The sequence below is a fragment of the Ammodytes marinus genome, assembly GCF_949987685.1.
Source record: "Ammodytes marinus genome assembly, chromosome: 10".
NCBI classification, from domain to species: domain Eukaryota; kingdom Metazoa; phylum Chordata; class Actinopteri; order Uranoscopiformes; family Ammodytidae; genus Ammodytes; species Ammodytes marinus.
Genome location: NC_137214.1, coordinates 17,617,197 through 17,638,010, shown reverse-complemented (window position 1 = coordinate 17,638,010; position 20,814 = coordinate 17,617,197). Strand labels below are relative to the sequence as shown.

At 39.9% G+C, this 20,814-nt stretch overlaps 1 protein-coding gene across 1 annotated transcript; it reads left to right on the top strand.

Moving 5' to 3' along the window:
• The first annotated feature begins 931 nt into the window (after positions 1–931).
• On the top strand, positions 932–20,071 carry LOC307256772 (solute carrier family 4 member 11-like). Its single transcript, XM_080035865.1, has 20 exons — positions 932–1,139; positions 7,528–7,578; positions 9,230–9,325; positions 9,860–9,903; positions 10,161–10,380; positions 10,490–10,571; positions 10,811–10,934; positions 11,354–11,563; positions 12,328–12,412; positions 12,586–12,711; positions 12,792–12,905; positions 13,971–14,103; positions 14,387–14,460; positions 15,287–15,566; positions 15,865–15,971; positions 16,224–16,389; positions 16,527–16,700; positions 17,157–17,352; positions 18,142–18,311; positions 18,997–20,071. Exons 1-20 carry the CDS (start codon positions 1,103–1,105, stop codon positions 19,061–19,063), a joined length of 2,556 nt encoding a protein of 851 aa, XP_079891991.1. The 5' UTR covers positions 932–1,102; the 3' UTR covers positions 19,064–20,071.
• Positions 20,072–20,814: the final 743 nt, after the last annotated feature.

The window sequence follows — 20,814 nt, the reverse complement described above, 5'->3', positions numbered from 1 at the left end:
CCGCATTGAAGCAGTCATTTCTGCGAAAGGATTCCCGACCAAGTATTGAGTGCATAACTGAACATAATTATTTGAAGGTTGACTTTTTTGTATTAAAAACACTTTTCTTTTATTGGTCGATGAAATATGCTAATTTTTTGAGATAGGAATTTGGGGTTTTCATGAGCTGTATGCCAAAATTATCAGTATTAAAACAACAAAAGACCTGAAATATTTCAGTTGGTGTGCATTGAATCTAAAATGTATGAAAGTTCAATTATTATCATTACATTATGGAAAATAATCAACTTTATCACAATATGCTAATTATATGAGAAGGACCTATATTGTACTTTGCTGAGAAATTGTGAATGTACACATTTTTTTTTTTACAAAACTAATCCTTAAGACACCTTTTAAGTTTAATTGCTGCCTTTTAAGTTTCATTATGTTAAGCACCAATTTTCAACAAATGGATACAAAATTATAAAACAAACTTGAAATTTGAATTACCAACAAATATTTGATGTCAGATTCCATTCTTGAATGTTTGCTGGCTGGCAATTTAGAAGGTGTATTTCTTTTCAATATCTATGTATTTAAAGCGAGTTAAATGCATAATGCCTCCTATCTAATGAATTAACCTATATCAAAAAAGAGAGAAAAAAAGGGACAAAACCACAAGAAAGAAAACCATGGCAAAGAGTCATGTTGAGCTGATTCCAGACAGATACATACCGATACCAAAGCCAGGAGAATAGGAGGAAGAAACCAAGTATACCAGAAGACTGAAGCATATTCATATTAGTTCTTTAAAGCTGCTTGTATAGTTCATATAGGCACAAGGACCCAGCAGAAACAAACATCTTGCTCTCTATGCTCACTCTCCCCCACCCTCTCTGTGTCTGCCCTCCCACTTCCTCACCCAAGCCCATGTGCTGCTGAAGGAGGTTCAGGGTGGTAACTTTTAACACAGCATGTGTGTGTTTGGGTGTGCGTATGAAAGACACTGAGCAGATCACTAGTGAGTCCAGGGTGATTGGGAGCAGAGAGAATGATGATGGGTTGACCTTCGATGAGCGTCTCAACTTAATACATATTTTAAAAGAAGAACCTGGAAGACATGGAAGCCAAAAAGGTCCTCCATTTTGTGCCATCTGGTGAGTTTCACAGGGGTGGAGCATGTGGGGACAAGGTATTTCATATGCAACCTGAGACAACACGTGGAGAAACTCACTGTACAGGATGTGTGTGTATGTGTGTGTGTGTGTGTGTGTGTGTGTGTGTGTGTGTGCGTGTGCGGGTGTGTGTGTGTTTGTGTGTAGCATCTATTAGTGTAAGAAAATATAGTATGACATATAATGCAGGCTTTCAGCTTTCATCACATTTTATTTGCCTACTTCCTTGGGTGCTATTTAATTATTTATCTTTATACCTTAGGCTACTATACTATTATAATATTAAAGCCACAAATGAGCAGGATTGTTTTATTGCCAGTAGAGCCAGAAAGTCAAAAGCAAAGGATCAATATTTACAGTATGGCAATAAATAGCACACTGTTCTGTCATGGAAGGTTTTTTTACGGCGGGGTGGAAATAATGTTCAGCATCTGTTTTAACTATCTTAAAGTGACAGGCAGATGAAAGGAACTATTCCAAAAAGTACACTAAATTGATTCTAAAATGCATATTTGGGTTAAGTTCCTGTTGATGTGTTGCACGTTTAGACTCCTATTACAGTGCCATAGGCGCACGGTAATCCCTCTGTCCCATGTTGCTATATAACCCCTTGCTATCCAACACTCAAGAGCTGAAACTATTATCCGACGGAAACTGAACTGAAAATTGATAATAGGCTACATTAATCATATTACTAATTGATAGTAAAAATGCCTCAAATGTGAGGATTTGTTGTCTTGTTCTTATCTGATGGCAAGCTGAAGATGTTTGAGGGCTGTTGGTTGGACAAAACGACAGGCTTTAAGATATCTCCACGTCAGGATTTTTTCACTTTTATGCAATTTTGTATACTAAACAAATGAAAGTTATCATTCATCGCAGCTCTACACCAATCTTATACTACATTTATGTTCTGTTCAGTGCCAATAATGGGTTAAAGTCCTACAAGGATTTTCTCACGTCAAGGATTAAGCAGATTATCTAGGAGAAAAATGTCTAATATAGTAATCTGGCACTATTTGAAGGTTATCCACTCTGATTTAAATTAATGATGAATGTAGGGTACTGTATCTCCAATCGTCATTATTATTTTCAGGTTTACAACCGTCATGCAGCTTTTCTGTTATCCACCAAAAACTGAATTGATCCACAATAGGTTTCAACACTTCTGTCTCCCAGATGATTTGTGCCATATGGCACTTATTTGATGTCTAAAGTGAGAAAAAAAAGCACTTGAGATGTGTGCTCTGGCTTTTAAAGAGTGTCTTGTGTGACTTAGATTACTGTTGGTCCGGTGGTCATATTCACTGTTCCGGATGAACAAATATCCGGTAGTGTTTGATGAACAAACCTCAGGTAGTGTTTATGGCTCAATGTTTGAGGCGTTGAAGTGGAACTTGCTGTACGTCCTACTTCCTGTTATTTGCTTCATTTCGATAATGAATGTGTACATTTGGACTAACAGATTCAACACTGTTTATTGTACAGCTCCTTGCAGTCACCTGGGTCGTATTCAGTGCTGGTAAGGTTCACTAAACCTTTTTTTTGTTAACATTGATTATAACATAGCAAAGACAAGTTTATTTAATACAATGCACAACATTGCAAAGTCAATTTTCATATTGAAGACAAACATTGCAATCAGGGTTATTTCTTGATACATTCTTGCTTTGATACTTTGAGTGTATAGTTGTGTAGCTTGTTTATAGTTTCCAGAGACGCTACAAGGATTCTTCTGTTTCTTATTGCTCAAGGACGTCCTCTGCCCACAGATAGCAGGGGGGATAACGCTTTAAGTTAGCCTTGTTTTTTCCCACGAGACAGAGACATTAAAGACCTCACATCTGTTACGGTGACGACAGGCAGACAGGCAAGCAGGACCCAAATGCAGAAAGTTTCAAGTGAGGGTAATTTATTGTCCAAAAAACACAAAAAACTCCAGAAACGCAAACAGGCAAGGCACATGGAACACAGGAACATACAGGGACAGACTCACCAACAGGTACAATGCTCGGACAGGGAACAAAGAAACACTGGGAGTTATATACACACACAAGACAGGGTAGACAACGAGGGACAGGTGAAACACATTAGGGAAGGGAGCAGTAATCAAACAAGAGGGAAGCTTGACAGGACATGGGGAGGAACAAGACAGACGTACCAAAATAAAACAGGAAACCCGGGTAACACCAAAACAAGACAAGACAAAGACAGACCATGACAACATCACCGGCATTAACAGAGTGGTCGTTTAGATAGTCTGAGCTAACAATCTTAGATTTGAAAACTTAACCTTACTCAACACTTGTCTAATTAAATGGCATATTCAATTTTGGAAAAAATAAACAATTTATTTTAAAAGGCATCTTGCCGTTAAGTAATGTGACACATTTCGCTCTGCGGTGGACATACTGTATGTTAAACAAACAGCAGTACATATGTGTAGAGGACTGTTTGCCTCCACTCACCTCCCTCATCTGTGCCTTTTAGGAGAATTGGGCAGATTTTGCCAACTGAGATCCAAACATAGGGAGGGGCTAGTCTGTTAACCCAAATCACATTTGGATGGATAATAGATACAGCCACAATTTTTACAAAATGAGAATAAGATTTTGAACATAAAACATTTTTATTTTTTATTTTTTTGGCATAAACATGGACACCAATTAAAACCGCAACTTGAGACATTTTATATTCACTTGTCTTGAATGGAACTGCATAAAAAAAATCATTAAAACTTAAATAGTTAGTTTAGTAGTCAAGGAGTGGTATCAACCCACAACCACTGCAAGAAGGACTGAGCCAATATGGTACGCACTCCACCCACTAAGCCATGAAATCACCTCTGGTTTCTATTGTTGACCATGCTTCTGTTAAATGACGTTAAGTTGCTTTATCTATAAATTAACACAAAGTTACATTGACATGTTTATTTTAGCATATCCCCTCTCAATATACCACACTCATAAGGGGGTCCTCGCACATGGGTAAGCAGACTAAGCACCCCTGGAGAACAATGGTAGAGATACTGGTCTGCCCCTCTTTCCTCTAGGCCATTCTACCACCCCACCCTACCACTCTGAAGATACAATTAAAGAGTATTTACAACACAATTGAACTTTATCTTTATGAGACAAGGCTGTAGAGGTTGCAATACATGCTAAATCATCCTTCACACAGACACTCTGGTACAAACAGCTCGTAACATGAACTTGAGGCACCCTGTTGCCTATGCAGACTCCTGTGTAGTGGGGGAGGCCTGGGAATGTTCTGTATAATCTGCTTAGAGATACAGCCATGCTCTGGAGCCCGTGGAGACAATCTCTGTCTCAGGCAAGCAAAGATACACCTATACAGCTGCAGCAGCATCTCACGGATACACACACTGCCTATACAAACATCAGACACAGCTGGCTTCATATTAGTGCAGTAACTGAGAGCGAAGGGGTCTCCTATCAGTTTTCTCAGACCGTGCTGTTTTTCACTGTCCTCCTCAACACCTCTGTAACTTACATCAATGCAATATCTTGCTGATCTGCGATGTGTGCCTTTTATCACCTGCACTGTGCGTTTATGTGTTCTGTGTCTTGTATATGTTTCTGTATCTCTGTTGTCTGTCTGACCATGCTTTATTTACTATCATCGTTGCCTTGAACCTAGTCTGGCATGACCACTTCCGCCAGCGTCTATTCGCTTGCGTCGAAAAGCTACGCAGCCCCCGGTTGCTGGCTTTCCCCTATTGTGATCCCCCTCAAATTCGGAAACAATTCGCTCAGTCAACCCGTGTGCTTATGTGCAGCGCTCTCTCTCACACACACACACACACACACACACACACACACACACACACACACACACACACACACACACACACACACACACACACACAGGGTGTGAGAAGTCACATTACTGTAGACAGAAATAAAGTGTGGCGATACTTCGGGATAATAATATTGGCTGCGGCGGTCCGGGATGCATCCTAGCTTAGCCTAGCTGTCCAACTTCATTGTACAACTACCCCCGGGCAGAAATACCCTCATAAACTCTGGAAAATGAAGCGTGGGGGTTTGAATTGAGCACCGGACCTTATAACCAGCTAGATTAAGATCCGCCGTTCCCTTTCTTTGGTGAATTAGGGACTATGCAGCGGTGTTTTAGCGACGGGGAAAGATTCCAACGGCTTCCACTATCACCTAGCAACTCTTACGGCTACTTGCTGCAGTTGGTGTAGCGCTCACAACGTCAAAACCCTGTTCTGCCTGTAAACAGACGGACTACGGCTCTGACTACAGCGATAGGAGGTGGTGACATAAGTTCTCGAATGCTAAAAATTCTACTCGACCGCCGTAGCCGTCCTCTCAACCGCCGATGATAATGTTACCAGAGATAACACTACGTGGGTGGCTAGTTAACTCCGGTTAAGTTATCCCGTGAGCTCCTCGGGGGCTAAAGTGTATGGTGTCTTGACATGCTGGTTAGAAAGCAACACACTATGTATATTCCTTTTGTCTTTAATAGTTTTTGTGTGGCGTTTGCGGGTTTAGCCATTTCTCTGACAGTCTCTGGACGTAAAGACGTTCCATCAAAATAAGTCCCCCCCCGGCACTATTTTGCAGGACACCGCTGCTGCTTCCCGGGGTTAGCCCCGCCCTAGATGATTGTGATTGGTTTAAACAAATACAAACAGGCTAGCCCAGTTTCCCCGGTTTCCCCACCCGAATAGACGGCTCTAAACAGAGTGCTTCCAGACCCTACTACTTGCTGTAGTTTGGTCTGGCTTTGCGAGACTACCTTGAACCTGACTACTGTCTTTATCTCGCTTTTGAAGCACTTTGTAACTATGTTTTGAAAGGTGCTATACAAATACAATTATTATTATCTCTTGGTCAATGCAATTGTTTGTAAAGCTATTTTCTGATAACGGCCAGGTTTATTCATTCATCTGTCACCAGTTTATTCATTTAATTTTTAACTGTATTCATTTCAATCTTCATATAGTCTTGTCCCTGATCTTGTATTGTACTTTACCTGACGTTGAATGTGGTGTATGAGAATTGTGGTTGATTGTGCTTATTTTATCATGGTGCTGCCTTCTTGGCCAGGTCATTCTTGAAAAAGAGATTTTAATCTCAATGAATTTTACCTGGTTAAATAAAGGATATTGATTGATTGATTGATTGATTGATTGATTGATTATTATTATTATTATTATTATTATTATTATTATTATTATTATTATTATTATTATTATTATTATTATTATTATTATTATTATTATTATTATTATTATTATTATTATTTCCCTAGCTCTCTATCATGTAATATGACAAGTCACTTTTCAAGACTTGTAAGGACTAACCGAACTGTGTGACACACTGTCCATAATAATTCAGGAACTCAGCCATTTTGGATAAATAGCTAGTTTTTTCCATTTTAAAATAAGAAGCTTCAATCTAAAGTCAACTCAAAGACATTTTTCTGCCGGGTTGAAAACTGCTGGAGGCTGACCCTTTCTGTCGCTTGTCAAGTGAGAGCTACTGTTGAGAAGGGCTGACACAACTTAGTTATACTTTGTCTGAGTGCAGATTTTCGCAGTTGTATCGCCATAAGCTGCAAGATTTGTTTGTGTGACAAACATCTACAATGAAAACAGAGTTTTCAAGCAGGGGATTTCAGTGCTGTTACGCGTTTCTTTTTATGTTTGGATGTTATACTAGTGTTGTTGTTAGGGTTAAAGGTGCTAATCAAGAACAATGTGTCCAGTATGAGACATCTCTACTCTGTTGACTTTCTTTCTCTCTTTAAAAAAAACAAAAAGTCAGCCAAACTAAACTTTATTAATCAATTTATAAAACAGAGGACAACTGGTGGAAAGTTGGGCTATTTTAAAGGGGTACATTTTACTCAAAAGGGATTGCTATACAAGTGTTTTTATTCCTGCTTTGTTTGGAAATGTGGATGGTTCGGATAATTTCCTAGTTATATGCTAATTTTAACAGTATCAGTGTTATGTCATTAGCTCACTGGCAACATATTGATCCAATACTGTGGTCAAAAGAGACTGAGATTGGCCTGTAAAACGATAATTAGTGCCACATTTAAAAGGATAAAAACCCACCTGTACAGTTTGGTATTTTTATTACGTTATTTTGCATGTTCTTTTATATTTTGTTTATCGCTCTATGATGTATTTTATACTCTGTTTTATTTTATATTCTGTGTATGATGTCTTCTTTAAATATTTTCCTTTCCTCTATTCTTACACACGTGTTGAACAGTATTGTCCTTGTAAAGCACTCTGTGAAGGTAACTCAGGTTGTAAGGGGCTATACAAATAAAGTTTATTTATTATTTGTCTTTTCTTCAACAGACACTCCATCCAGTGGGAGGGCCAAGAATGGATATGTTTTCCAAGAGATGGGTGAGTGTGATGTGATCTGCAAGCACAGAAAACATTCTAGTTCTTTGTCCCCTTTGGGATACTCTGGAGAGCACAGTGGTTTCATCACAGGTCAATGGATTGCAACTCTGTTTAATGCTAATGCTATTGCTTCTCGTTGATCACTGACGACCCATTTCACATTCTGGTGAGCACAGCCAGTCCTTTCGCTGGTGTGTTGAGAGGTAAATTAATGGGTAAATAATGAGGCAGATGATCTCTGTGTCAATGATGGCGAGTGGGAATAATCATAGCTCATAGGTTTTGCTCTTGAAGGGTTAAAGTTAATTCTCTAATTCTGTGACTGTTTCCTCATCCCCTCATAAAACTTGCAGTCGAGATGCCATATTTATTTTCTATACAATTAAGGAATTTACGAGGGGCTGCTATTGTTATATTGCTCCGAGTCTGGTTTTAGGGGTGGGGGGAGGTTATTGGATGCCTCTGTCTCTCGCTCTTGCTGTGTGCTTGTCAACAGATGGCAAGGTGGTGTGGGAGGCAAATAAATAAATATATAAATAAATTGTCCCCTACCAGAGAGACACTGTTACAGTAATGTGGCTTGCATACCATTTTAACCTTGGTACAAGACACTGTTTCACACAATGGTAGGTGCAGTGGCGATTCTGGGATGTTAAAAAAAAGTTAGGATGTTTAAAAAAAATAAAATCCTGATATGTAGCCTAGTTCAGAGATGTATTTATTTTTTTCTTTCTTAAGTTTTGTTTTTATAGGTAGTTGCCACGTTCATCACACAAACACTCCAATCCAATTAGATCAGTTTGCAATGTTCAAGTACTAAATTAATGGTAGGACTGTGGCCACTAGAACTGGTCTCTGGTCAGCAAAGGTCTTGAAAACAGAATAAATGTGCTTGTGACACGCGTGCCACCCATGCACGTGTATGGGCACGTGCCACAGCAGATTTTTGAAATCTGAATAAAAAAATTTAAGTTTGTAGTCAGCAAGTGTAACATGTTCTTAGTAAGGGCATCATTTCATAAATAAAGGTTTATTTTTTTAACAAGATATTTGGTCAAAAGCTAGTGGTCATCCGTCCCGCTGTGTTTTATGTATTTTAATCTTGCCCCTGTAAAGCACTTTGAGTGGCCTTGTGTTTGAATTGTGCTATATAAATAAACTTGCCTTGCCTTATCCAGTTGTTAGGCATCTGGCTGCTATGTTGTCTTACTAATTTTACTCTTCATCTGAACTGAAATACATTTTGACTTTTTTCTTTATTCTCTTCGCCAGAATGCACCAGAATGCTTAGATTACATGTTAAAAACAAAAAAAAATCTTCTCGGGGGGGATGCCCCCAGATCCCCCTTCAGGGGTTTATGTTTGGGCATTTGGGATTATAAATCATCTTTGAATTGGCTGTACAGCATATCACATGCTATTCATTCAGGTGTGCGATGGCCACCCCAGTGGCGTTTCCTGGAAACGCCACTGGGTAGGTGGATCTATGAAATGGCCTTCGTTATCACCGGTTATTTAATTTGATTCACCGAAATTCTTAAGGGAATTTTAACAAAGCATTGCAGCAAGCAGTTGATATTACCTTACTGCATGCAATATATACACTGAGACTTGGTATACTTGACATAGATCATCTATGTTTTATGCACAGAGCTGCAGAATGGGGAACAGGAGGATTGTGGGCAAGATTCACCTGTCGCTCACAAGGGCGCCACCTATGACAACCAGATCCAGCTCAGTGTTTCAGGTGTGTATATGTGTGTGTGTATATATATATATATATGTGTGTGTGTGTGTGTGTGTGTGTGTGTGTGTGTGAGTGGTGTGTGTGATTAAGTGAGTAAACAACTGTTACATGCAGTACAAATGTCTAATCTCTGTTGGTAATTGTTTTATTATAATGCATATAAGTTAGAAAGAACAAATGTCTTCATACAACAATACAGTAAACATTTTCATTGCAGTGGTGTATCATAAGGGCCGTATCCTTTGCCTGTGACTTTCATTGTTTGAGAATATTTTGCAGCCTCTGCACTAAGGAAATCCTGTGTGTCATAACGCCAGAGGCAAAGTTCATGCACATGAACTGTCAGCCAGTGCTCCCTAATAACTAATCATACTGGAAATAATTAATTATATATTCTTTGAGTAATTAACAAGGAAAAACGTTAGAAATATGAAAGAACAATTGGCAGTAGGCATGGGAGCAAAGATAAGGATTTGGGGACAGACTGTCAGTGTCATTGGGAGTATTCATTTCGATGTGGCTTTTCATTTGCAGATCCTGACTGTCCAGGCTTTGGGCTTTTAAATACAACAAGAAAAGTAAGATGTTCTTTTCCAGTCACCCTCTCTGTGTTATGTTATTAACTGCAGTATTGCACATAACAGTTTGTTGAACATTTTCACCACTGAATATACAGCCCTTTTTCTTCCAACTGTTCAATTCTAAAGCTTATAACCCAAAATGTGCATCCAGCTCTTGCTTGATTTTAGAAAACATGTGAAAAAAAGGTCCTTTGTATCACCTACTTGCACTATTATCCCATCAATTAATTTATCTTGTTCTTGCCTCATACTAGTATGTGAAGCCAATGAACTTCCAGGAGGAAGTGCGCGCCCACAGAGACTTGGACAGCTTCCTGGCCCAGGCAAGCATCCTATTGGACGAGAAAGCTGCTACCCTGGACGAGGTCCTGAGGCGAATGTTAAGTCATGTGGCGGAGGACGGCCACGCGAGCTGTGATGTCGACAAGGTCATGGACTCTCTGTTCACAGACGCAGGCGGGAAGGAGTGTAATGGTGAGCAAAACAGATCACAGGGTGCACTCTGACACCCTTGGAGATGAATGGTTTGCTTCAAAGGCTACTTGAAATGTCAACATGAACTTTTTTATTTTTGTGCCCACAGTTCACCTTCTGTCAGAGACCATTCAGGGTGTGACTGCTACATCCACTGGCATTCGTTATCAGCAGTCCTGGCTTTGTATTCTGTGAGTGCATCTACTACTACCGAATATTATTTATGTGAAAGGATGCTAGTGTGACAAATTCTTCCAGCCTCCAGCTCCATAGATGGAAATCAGGGACAACAAGAAGACAAAAAAAATTTAATTTATTGTCTTTCGGCAGGTGGAGCACTAATTTACACCTGCCAATACAGCAACAACGCCACATGTTCAATCATTTATACACCAGAGATTCAAAATAAATTAGTTTCCATCCCTTTCAGTGCCAATGTGAGGAGTCTGCAGAAACGTCATGTCTGCATCACCCGCCTTGAGAGGCCACAGAACTGGGGTGCAAACTGCTGCGAAGCTCGCTACGTCATCCTCATCCTGGCCCCTCCCAGAACGGTATAGGGTCCAATTCTAATTTTTTTAAGGTTATTTTGCAATCAAAAGGTGTACTTGACTCAGGAGTTGAGCTGAAATGATGAGTCAATTAAATTAATAATTAATCTATTTGTCGTTTAAGTAACTTTTTATTGAAAAATCCCAGATTTTAGCTGCTGTTTGCCTCTTAGATGTCCGTCACATGAAGCAAAAACTCCAGAACATTTGAATACAGATTGTCCTGGGGGTTTGGGAATCTTAAAGGTGGTGTCAATTGGGTATTAGGGGTTACATTTACTAAATAAATGAATTTCTGTGCCGTTGAAGATCGTGAAAATGATATTAAGGAATATCATTTAAAAAAACTTCCATTGAACAGTTTGATCTTAATTGATGGAATCTGCTGACCTCTCCTTAACTTTATCATCTTTCTTTTTCAGAAAAGCACGAAGACAGCCATCGAACTGGGTAGAACATTTGCCAGCATGTTCTCAGACATTTCCTTTAGACAGAAGCTTCTGGAAGCCAAGAGCCAGGAGGAGTTCAAAGAGGAGCTGGTCCACCAGCTACAGCAGCTCTCCATTGACAGGGAGAAGCCGGCCGTGGAAGAGGTGGAGGACTCAGATCCACGTAGAGGGAAAGCACTTAAGGTGTGTAGAAAAATATATTTTGGTTCTGTGTTCTGTATTCAGTGCATACTTGTATTGGAAAATCTATTGAAGAATGTATGGAAATAAGTGGCAATATAACCATCCTGAGTTCAATATTCATGTTCTACGGCTATAGAACAGTGGTGGTGTCTAAAAAGAAGAAGTGGTTATTTGTAAATCCAACATTTGTATTCTCAGCTGACTGCTATGCCTCCCCACATGTGGCGACCACCCCTGTGTTTTCCCACTCCATCCAGGCATATAAAGATGAGAAGCAGTAAAGTAAAGTAGTTAAGCTAGATTATCTGATTATCCTGTGTGTCAGGCCAGGCCTGAGGAATGAGAAGCAGCTGGGCAACAGACTTGGAAAGCTGAAAAAAAGTCTTCCAAGGTTCTGGCAGCAGAATGTGTACAGCTCCATGTAATGATAAAGTACTTCATTATGTCCAGTGTCTAAATTAAGAGGAAATGTGGGCGCGCAGCAGGCCATTGGTTGCACAAGAGGGAACACCCAAATATTGCCCAGATAGAAAGCATGTATTTGGGTTGTGGCTACACCTGATGTTCTGGTTTTCAAAACATGTTTAAAGTGTAGGTTTGTTGCTGCCCAACCCACTTCTTTTAAAGATTGTTTGCAATTTTTGCAAGTGTGTAGAAAACAAAAAGGAAGCATCGGTGGACACTTGATTTTATACTGGATGTCGGCTCTAACTAGCCATTACAAAGTCTGACTGTTGCTGACTGAAATGTCTTTTTCTTCGCAGTGCAAGGATTTCTTTAGAGTCGGTAAAGGGGTTTATGATGACCTCCGACGCAGACTCCCCCTGTACCCCTCAGACTTCACAGATGGTATTAATATTTTCTTGGAAAACTGCTTCCTAAGTGGGCACGTATCTATATCTATCTTGCTGATTTGTATCTGCAACCAAGTATCACACTTTTCTCCAGCTGTTGGCTATCTATGGCTCCTTTGGCCAGTTAAGTTGTTGTATCTTTAATGACCTTTTAAATAATCCATCAAGGTTTGACTGGGAAGGATCGCTGTCTGCTGAAGTACACGACCACTGCTATTTTCCTATACATTGCCATTCTACTGCCTGCTATTGCCTTTGGCTCATTGAATGATGAAAGCACAAGAGGAGAGATAGGTATGGTATCCCGGTAATATTATTTAGTGTGATCCATTTAATCTGAAGCGTACAATACTAACGTTTATTTTTATTGACAGATGTTCAGAAGACCATTGTAGGCCAAAGCATTGGAGGAGTGATCTATTCTTTGTTTGCTGGCTCACCACTCGTCATTCCACTGACCACTGCACCACTGGCCATCTTTATAAGCGGTGTGTATTCCGTCTGACTTCTTAAAACAAGGAAAAACATTTCAATTAAATCTTGATTCTGATCCCAAGCCAGGATAAAACAACCAATTAAAGTCGGTAGCCAGATAACCAGACATTACCTGACGTGACCCCTGTTTTTGATGTATATCTTTTTGGAGTCCACCTCTTTCTGGTTGACTAATGTAGAGATACACCATTCAGGGAATTCAAATATCAGTCAAATCAGCTCCTGTATCTTTTCCTTCACTGTGGTTGCCATGGTCACAAAGGGAGAAGAACAAAAGTTAATCAATTATCAACTCTGAATGCAGGGACACAAAGCTGTGTGAGTTCACAAGAGCCACCCTCCCAGTTCTAGCTGCTGCCATCCACCTCAGTGGCACCAACAGTTTACTGTCTGAAAGCACCTTTATCAAGCTTTTTATTCTCTTTTGACTCAAGTTTATATCCTTCACATTTACCGTATGGTTCAGTGTCATGTCACTGGTGAGAAAAAGTTAAACAAAAGCCAAATAGTGGGTGGGGGGACAGAGGTGAATACTGAACAAACATTCAACAGGTGTCTCTAGAAACAGGTTGGGAAACAGTATTTGGAAGTCAGCAATCATAATGAAAGAAAAAGCATTTTGGTTCATTGCATGGTGTAAATCTAAGGTCTGAGAGTGAGAACAGTCTGACGCCTTGCTTTGGAGGTCTTCTGCGCCCTAGTGGCCAAATTAATAAGTGCAGCTTAATGTATTTAATGTGGTTGTCATTTGTGTGCTTTGGTTTCAAACCGAGTAATAGTAAAATTGTCACAAATGTATGAACTGGCCACCCCTTTACCTTTAAATAAATACTAACTGCAGGAAAGAGAGATAATATCTGACAATTTGAAACATATGTACAGTATAATATTATCCAGAACAACATTTAACTATGTGGCATCTAATTATATTGTATAATACAATACAGAAGTTATGAAGTAGAGTTGCTGTGCAAATGTGAGTTATTATAATACAATACAAAATATTTTGTCTGACTGCTTTGCTTGAGGCTGTGCGTGTGTTTATGTGTGTTTTCTAGTCATCAGGGGCATCTGCGATGACTATGACCTCGACTTCGATGCTTTCTACGCCTGCATTGGTTTATGGAACAGTCTGTTCCTCATCCTCGGAGGATTATTCAATGTCAGCCTATTTATGAAACTCTTCAAACGGTGAATACAATGCAGCACTCTCAGACAACATTTGTTCCCATGACAGAAGCCCTATACTTGTAATATAACTGTGTGGCCATGCCCTGAGGTGAGGTCACTGATAAGAAAAGCAAATCTGTTATGACTTCCTGTTTTCAGCAATAATTATTAATTTGGTTTAACGTACTCTTTCTATCTGAACCAGCATTTACAGTAGCCTTGACTGGGTTGTCTGTGCTTCTTAAAAGAAAAAGAAAAATGCAATTTTGTAAAATAATGTATTTTTCTTCTATTATTTCCTTAGCTCAACTGAAGAAGTCATTGCATTGTTCATCTCCATAGCGTTCATTGGGGATGCAATAAAAGGCACCGTCAAAAGTGAGTCAAGCAAAGGCCGGAGTACATTAGACAGGTTTTTAATGCTTCTGCTGCAGAGCTATATTCCACACTGCAGGAAAAGGTCTAAACATCCTGCCAATTATTGTTGTTGTTATAGGTAATGTAGCCCAGCAAATACACATATCCATCATGTAGTCTTTAGAGGAAAAGCAAGCATGAAATCAATCTAGGCCCCCAGTGTTGTGGATAAATAGACAACCTAAGCATTATGGATGGAGCCTTCTACATTGCATCTCCTGAAATATTTCTGCAGCAAATAATTATACGAGCAGATGGTGGATTCTTTAGAGGCTTTCTTTTTTATTATTAAAGCCTTGAGCTATTGCAGGTTTCCACTAAACTACATTTAACAAAGCTTGTATACAGAGCTTGAATGCCATAAACTGAGAATGAAAACAGGGGCCATATGTTGATAAGATTATATAATATAGACAATACAGTATATACACTATCTATTTTTTAACCCCATTTTTAAGTTTTTTATAACATTGTATCAATGTTTAACGAGAAAAGCTTGTTATAACAGGATACTATAGTTGTGTGATCTAACATGATGAAGACATACTGTATGTTGTTTACGATAAAAAGACCTGGTAAAACATCAGAGCATGGTGACTGCATTACCAATGGAACAAAAACATAACATGCACACATTTGCCCACATAAATCTAATTTATGTTGTAACAACAGGTGTATTTTTACATAACATTTTTGCTTTTCATGAAAATGATCTGGTCAAAAGAGAATCCAAACAAATGTGTCATTGTCAACTTGTTTTATGTGTTCTTCCACCCACACCTCATAGTTTTTCAGCACTTCTACTACGGGCCCACGCTGGTGACCACAAACAGCACGCTGGTGCTCGAGCAGATTAAAGAGATCCTAGAGAATGCCAAGAATCAGACAGAGAACGTGCTCAGGCCTCTTAATGACACTGGGCCAGTGACTGGACAGGCAGAGGGACACCTGACAGTCTTCCTGCCTGAGTCTCTGGTGGTGTGCACAAGAGAAAGGCCCATCCTCTGTCTGCTGCTCATGCTGGGGACTTTGTGGCTGGGTTATGCCCTCTACCTCATGAAGAGGAGGTACGTTCACTCACTGGACAGTTATATCACATTTATCTCATAATAGAAGCATACACAGCTAGTAGTTGCAAGAACCTTTTTTTAATTCCCTGCTTTAACACAATATAAATTAACATTTTACAAGTGAAAGACCAGAATTGACATATGTACCGCTATGTATTATAAGCAGCAAGTGAGCTGATTTGACAAACTCTGTGCTGTCAAACATAATTCAAACCTCAACCTGTACTCAATTATAGTGTTTTCCACCACTGCCTTTAATAGCTCTAATATCGCTTCACATCTTTTTCTCCCACAGCCCTTATCTGAATGCCAAAGTCAGAGAGGTGGTGTCTGACTGTGCTCTGCCTATCTCCGTGGTGATATTCTCCTTCATTGGCTCCTACCTTTTCCTTGACATAGAGCGTAAGTACAGATCTCGGAAATAAAAGAACCCATTGAAGAGTCCCCCTGGGGCCTTAAAGTCAAATCCTTGTCTCAGAACTTATACTGTTTATAAATCCTCTCATTCATCTCGGGGTGGGTGAGTCAATGCGTGTAAAAGACGCTGGGTTGAATGAAAAAGGCTTACTAGCAGCAAAGTTTACTGTCCAGGAAAGAATGTACTATTTTATGTTGCAAAGGCAATGCGTAACATTTTTCTTATGTTTCTATTAGTTCCTAAGTTCAGCGTGCACGACAGGCCGATCTTCAACTTTCCCCCATTTGAAAAGCTGTCAGGAATGAACATGATAAGCGCGGTGGGCCTGGGTTTCCTCCTTGCGTTGCTAATCTTCATCGACCAGAACATCGTCATATCGCTCACACATGTACCGGAACACAAGTAAGACTTTTTATGATCAAATATCAAATAAGTTATATTGTATCTTCATGCAGTAGCTAGCTTGCGAATAAGAAGAAAAGTACTATTGCGGCCCTCTTGTCATTGACATACCACTTGAAACCCTTTGTCTGCACCAGGTTGTTAAAAGGCACGGCGTTCCACTGGGACTTAATGCTGACTGGCTTCATCAACATCCTCATGTCCTGTCTGGGGTTGCCATGGATGCACGCTGCCTTCCCACATTCCTCCCTACACGCCCGTCAGCTGGCCAAAGTGGAACAGCACGTAGAGAACGGACATGTCTATACCACGTGAGTCAAGTTCAAATTATAGGGCATAGACCAAGCAGAAGCAGTGCGTTGAAGACACATCCAAAAACACCATCTGATCTAGAAACATTTTAACCCTTAGTTTGGATGCGAAATGTTCGAAAGATTATGCTTGAGATTTGACATAGCAGTTGACAAAATATCTCCAGCTCAAGATCCACATTTTTGGGAATTTTTAATCACATAGCTTTTGCTCAATTGAGGTCAATATTTTTTATTTGAGCTGAGAAAGAAAAATGAAAAATCTCTTCCACACAATGTCTTATTTCGATACCTCATGTCTAGGGGTTATGTATAGCTGTTTCTTTTTGGGGTTTCCCAGGCCAAAAATGCTCTATGCTAATAAGTATACTTGTTTAATAACATGTTCAGTCAGGCAGCAAAGGGTGACTGGAACATTTAAAGTGAGTTTTTTTGCCCTGCTTTTGTGTCAAACAGTATTGTGAGTGTGAAGGAGACGCGTCTGACCTCTCTGGTGGCCAACATCCTGATTGGTCTGTCTGCGTTCATGCTGCCCATTCCTCTGCAGTGGATCCCCAAGCCCGTCCTCTACGGCCTCTTCCTCTACATCGCAGCCACTTCGCTGGACGGGAACCAGATGTTTGACCGCATGGCCCTGCTGCTGAAGGAACAGGTGAGCAGGGACGACACTGAAGGGTTGATTTATCATGGTGGCAGTAGGCCCCCAAACTACAATCATTGGTATATGTTTGGTAAATAAAAGTTTGGCATCCAGGTATTCAGAGGATTTAAAGGCACACTATGCAACTTTTGAAATGAAAGAATAAATCATAGAGTCACACAAAAATAATCCCTCAACGATCACTTCTGCCCCACTAGTAATGTGGTGGTGTCTTCATCTGCACAGTAACCCCTCCCCCCCCATGGCTGTATTTAACATAGTAGCATATGTTGGTTTTGTTTTGTAAACAAAAGATTCAGACATACCTCCACCCATAGCTCCTCCTTCCGCTAAGTTTCTAACTTTCCTAGCCATCATGTGTTATCGTTGATATGATAAGCTGGTACTCAACATACCCACTTGTCATGTCTTAAGTAACATGGAAGCATTTTCTGTATTAACAAGTCTGTATGTTGTTGGAACATTTTAGTAAATACAAGATTAATTTCTACATCGTGATAATGAGACATATGTCATAATATCAAAATATAACATGAAAAAATATCTTGTGACTTGAAAGGCATGTAGTAAAAAACATGTGCATGGTGGCATGAATACTGCATCATACAAATCAGAATTCAAATGAACTAACAAATAATAAAATTTAACAAGCACACAGGGGGTATGAGCACACTTTCCCCCCCATTGCATTACCGTATAAATTAAATCTACTGATACTTTAAGCCAATGAAAAATTTGACAGCATTTTAACCGTATCATATTTTCTTTTCTCCTGTCTAGACCGCATATCCTCCCACCCACTACATTCGCCGCGTGCCTCAGAGGAAGGTGCACTACTTCACGGGGGTGCAGATGGTGCAGCTGATCATCCTGTGTGCGTTTGGAATGTATCCTCTGCCCTACATGAAGATGGTCTTCCCCCTTCTGATGATCCTACTGGTCCCCATCAGGTAAGACCACCCCCAGGCCAACAGGGGGCAGAGTAGTACCACAGGAACCACACAAACAGTACTTGAATGTCTGCATACTGTAGAATTGAGGGGATAAGTCTTTCTTTTTTCTTTTCTACATACTACACCTGACCATGAAAAGACATACTTTTACTTATTTCATCATACCATTGCGCCTTAATCTTGCCTCTTGCTTTTAAATCCGTCGCATCCCTGGTGGTTTTCATACGAAGGCTCCGTCGATGTGACTTCACTTCCGGTGCACACTGGTTTGTGGGTCAGAATCGCCCAAATAGCATGCTGTTTTCAACACTACAAAACGTGGCCGGATGTAGTAGATATCCGGGTATTTTTAAGCATACTAAATCTGACAACAAGAATTGGGACATCCTAAATCTTTTTTCTACCATACTAAATAGCAGAAGGTATGGGTATTGGAAGGTAGCCTTAGATTCATGGTGAGCTGTTTTTAAAGGGGGCACTCATAACAGTATCAGCTAACTAGTGTGGCTGTTACTAATATAAAAAACAGTTCGATAAAATAACCTGATCTGGGTTATCCCAGCTTGGACATGGAAACCACATATTTTGAAATACTTTTTTTTCTAATGCAGTCATCCAAAAATGAATCAGAATATATGTTTCCATGCCTCAACAGTATCATCTCTGTGTTTTTTTCTCTCAGGACAAGCGTGCTTCCCAGAGTCATCGAGGCCAAGTACTTGGATATCATGGACGCCCAGCACATGTAGAAGGACACAGCAACCTTATGGAAACATTTTATTTTTCTCCAGCTGCATGGATAAAAGACTCTGAGCTCAATGATTGTGTCACTAACTAGATGAAATGCGTTTGGACTGGACGATTTATTGATGCGAGCACTCTGCCGCCGGTGACTGGACGACCTTTTGCACCCCCTTCATTTGCTCTCTCGTTCACCATCAGTGTACCTTGAATTTATTGTCCAACATTCCTACACCCCAAAATATTTAATCATTTCATTTAATTTAATTTCAGTCTTTAATGTTGCTAAACAGAGAGCTGCTGCTTGGTCCGTGTGGTACCTGGGTTGAAAGTTGTAATGTTGATGACTCGGTGAGGGATGGGGGCGATTTCAGTGTTTTACGGCTTTTGGGAAAATCCATAATCATTTAACTGAGAAGAAAGAGAAGGCATTTCTCATTGTCGCAAACACGCAGATTGAAGTGTCACCTCCCATTTTGTTTGAATCAACCACACTGTAGCCAGATATCACAAGATGTTTCAGTTGTTTAGATCAGGGGGAAATATGCTATTTTCATTTTGAGGAGACATGATACTGTTACCTGCCATTAAATCAACTGTTAAATAAATAAAGCCCTTAAAATAATGTAAAGTAGCATTTTTACACAAAATACACCTCAGATCGCTGGCGCTGCAGGTAACATGATGGTCAAAGGACAGTGCCTGATCGGATACCGTCACACACACAGCACTAGCACTTTGCCAGCCTGTTTCCTGAGCTGAGAGGACTGACAGTTGGAGAGCTCTGACTTTTAAATCTCTCCAATAGATGGCAGTAAAAGCTCATCTTCTGGATGGTTAGAGATCAGGCGTGGGTCATAGATAGTGATAGACATTCTATACTCACCAATACATTTAAGAAAAGTAAATAACAAGATTCAAATCACCCAAATGTATAAACGGTGATGTTAAAGTCAGGATTGTAAGGATATAAAGTAGGAATAGTTCCCACCCAAAGGCAACCACCTTGTTTGTTTTCTCACAGGACTTTGTCTCATCTTTTACTTCCCATAAAGCAATTTTTGTAAGGCAATAAACCTCCTGACACTCAAATTTTAAACATATTTTACTGCCTTCGCTGTGCTTCAAATATCTATTCAACCATGAAAGGGGAAAATCAGTGAAATCTGGACAATGCTTAATGGTCTAGTACATTTTTGTCAAAATCAGTGAATATCTCCTCATGATCAGCTGCCTGTCTGTACAGTGTGTGAGCTGAAAATAAATCCAGTATTAAATACACAGCCTAGGCTCTGTTAACGCCTTGCTAGCTACTGTGGGCCCCATTTGTTTACACATAATACCTGTTTACAAAGCCTAGGCTGTGTATTAACTCCAGATTCTTTTCAACACACAGACTGTCCGTACAGGTAGCAGATCGTGAGAAGTTATTCACTGATTTTGACAAAAAAAAATTTGCCATAATTTGCTGCACCTTTAAATTGTCAACTACTTCATTGTGACTGTTTCCCAGGCACGTGTGAATTGTCTGTCTCGGTCTGTATTGCCTTGAATATATTTGCAGGGGGAAAAAAACAACTTTTAGTTTGAGCCCTCTGACAAACAAAAGGAAGCTCTTTTTCACATCGCGCTACAATGAAGCAGTAAACACAATAATCATCTGCGGCTACGTGGCTGAAAATATAATCGGGAATGGAGCAGAAGAAAACAGCTCATTGTAATTCACGATCAACAATTTGGAATTTAATTGCGCAAAGAA

What these genes read in the sequence shown, in the direction of transcription:
- LOC307256772 (XM_080035865.1), top strand. Translation starts at nt 1,103, where the DNA reads ATGGAAGCCAAAAAGGTCCTCCATTTTGTGCCATCTG. An exon ending in ATATGTTTTCCAAGAGATGG is followed by an intron (nt 7,579 to 9,229) that starts GTGAGTGTGATG and finishes TTTTATGCACAG; the next exon opens with AGCTGCAGAATGGGGAACAG. An exon ending in CAGTCCTGGCTTTGTATTCT is followed by an intron (nt 10,572 to 10,810) that starts GTGAGTGCATCT and finishes CATCCCTTTCAG; the next exon opens with TGCCAATGTGAGGAGTCTGC.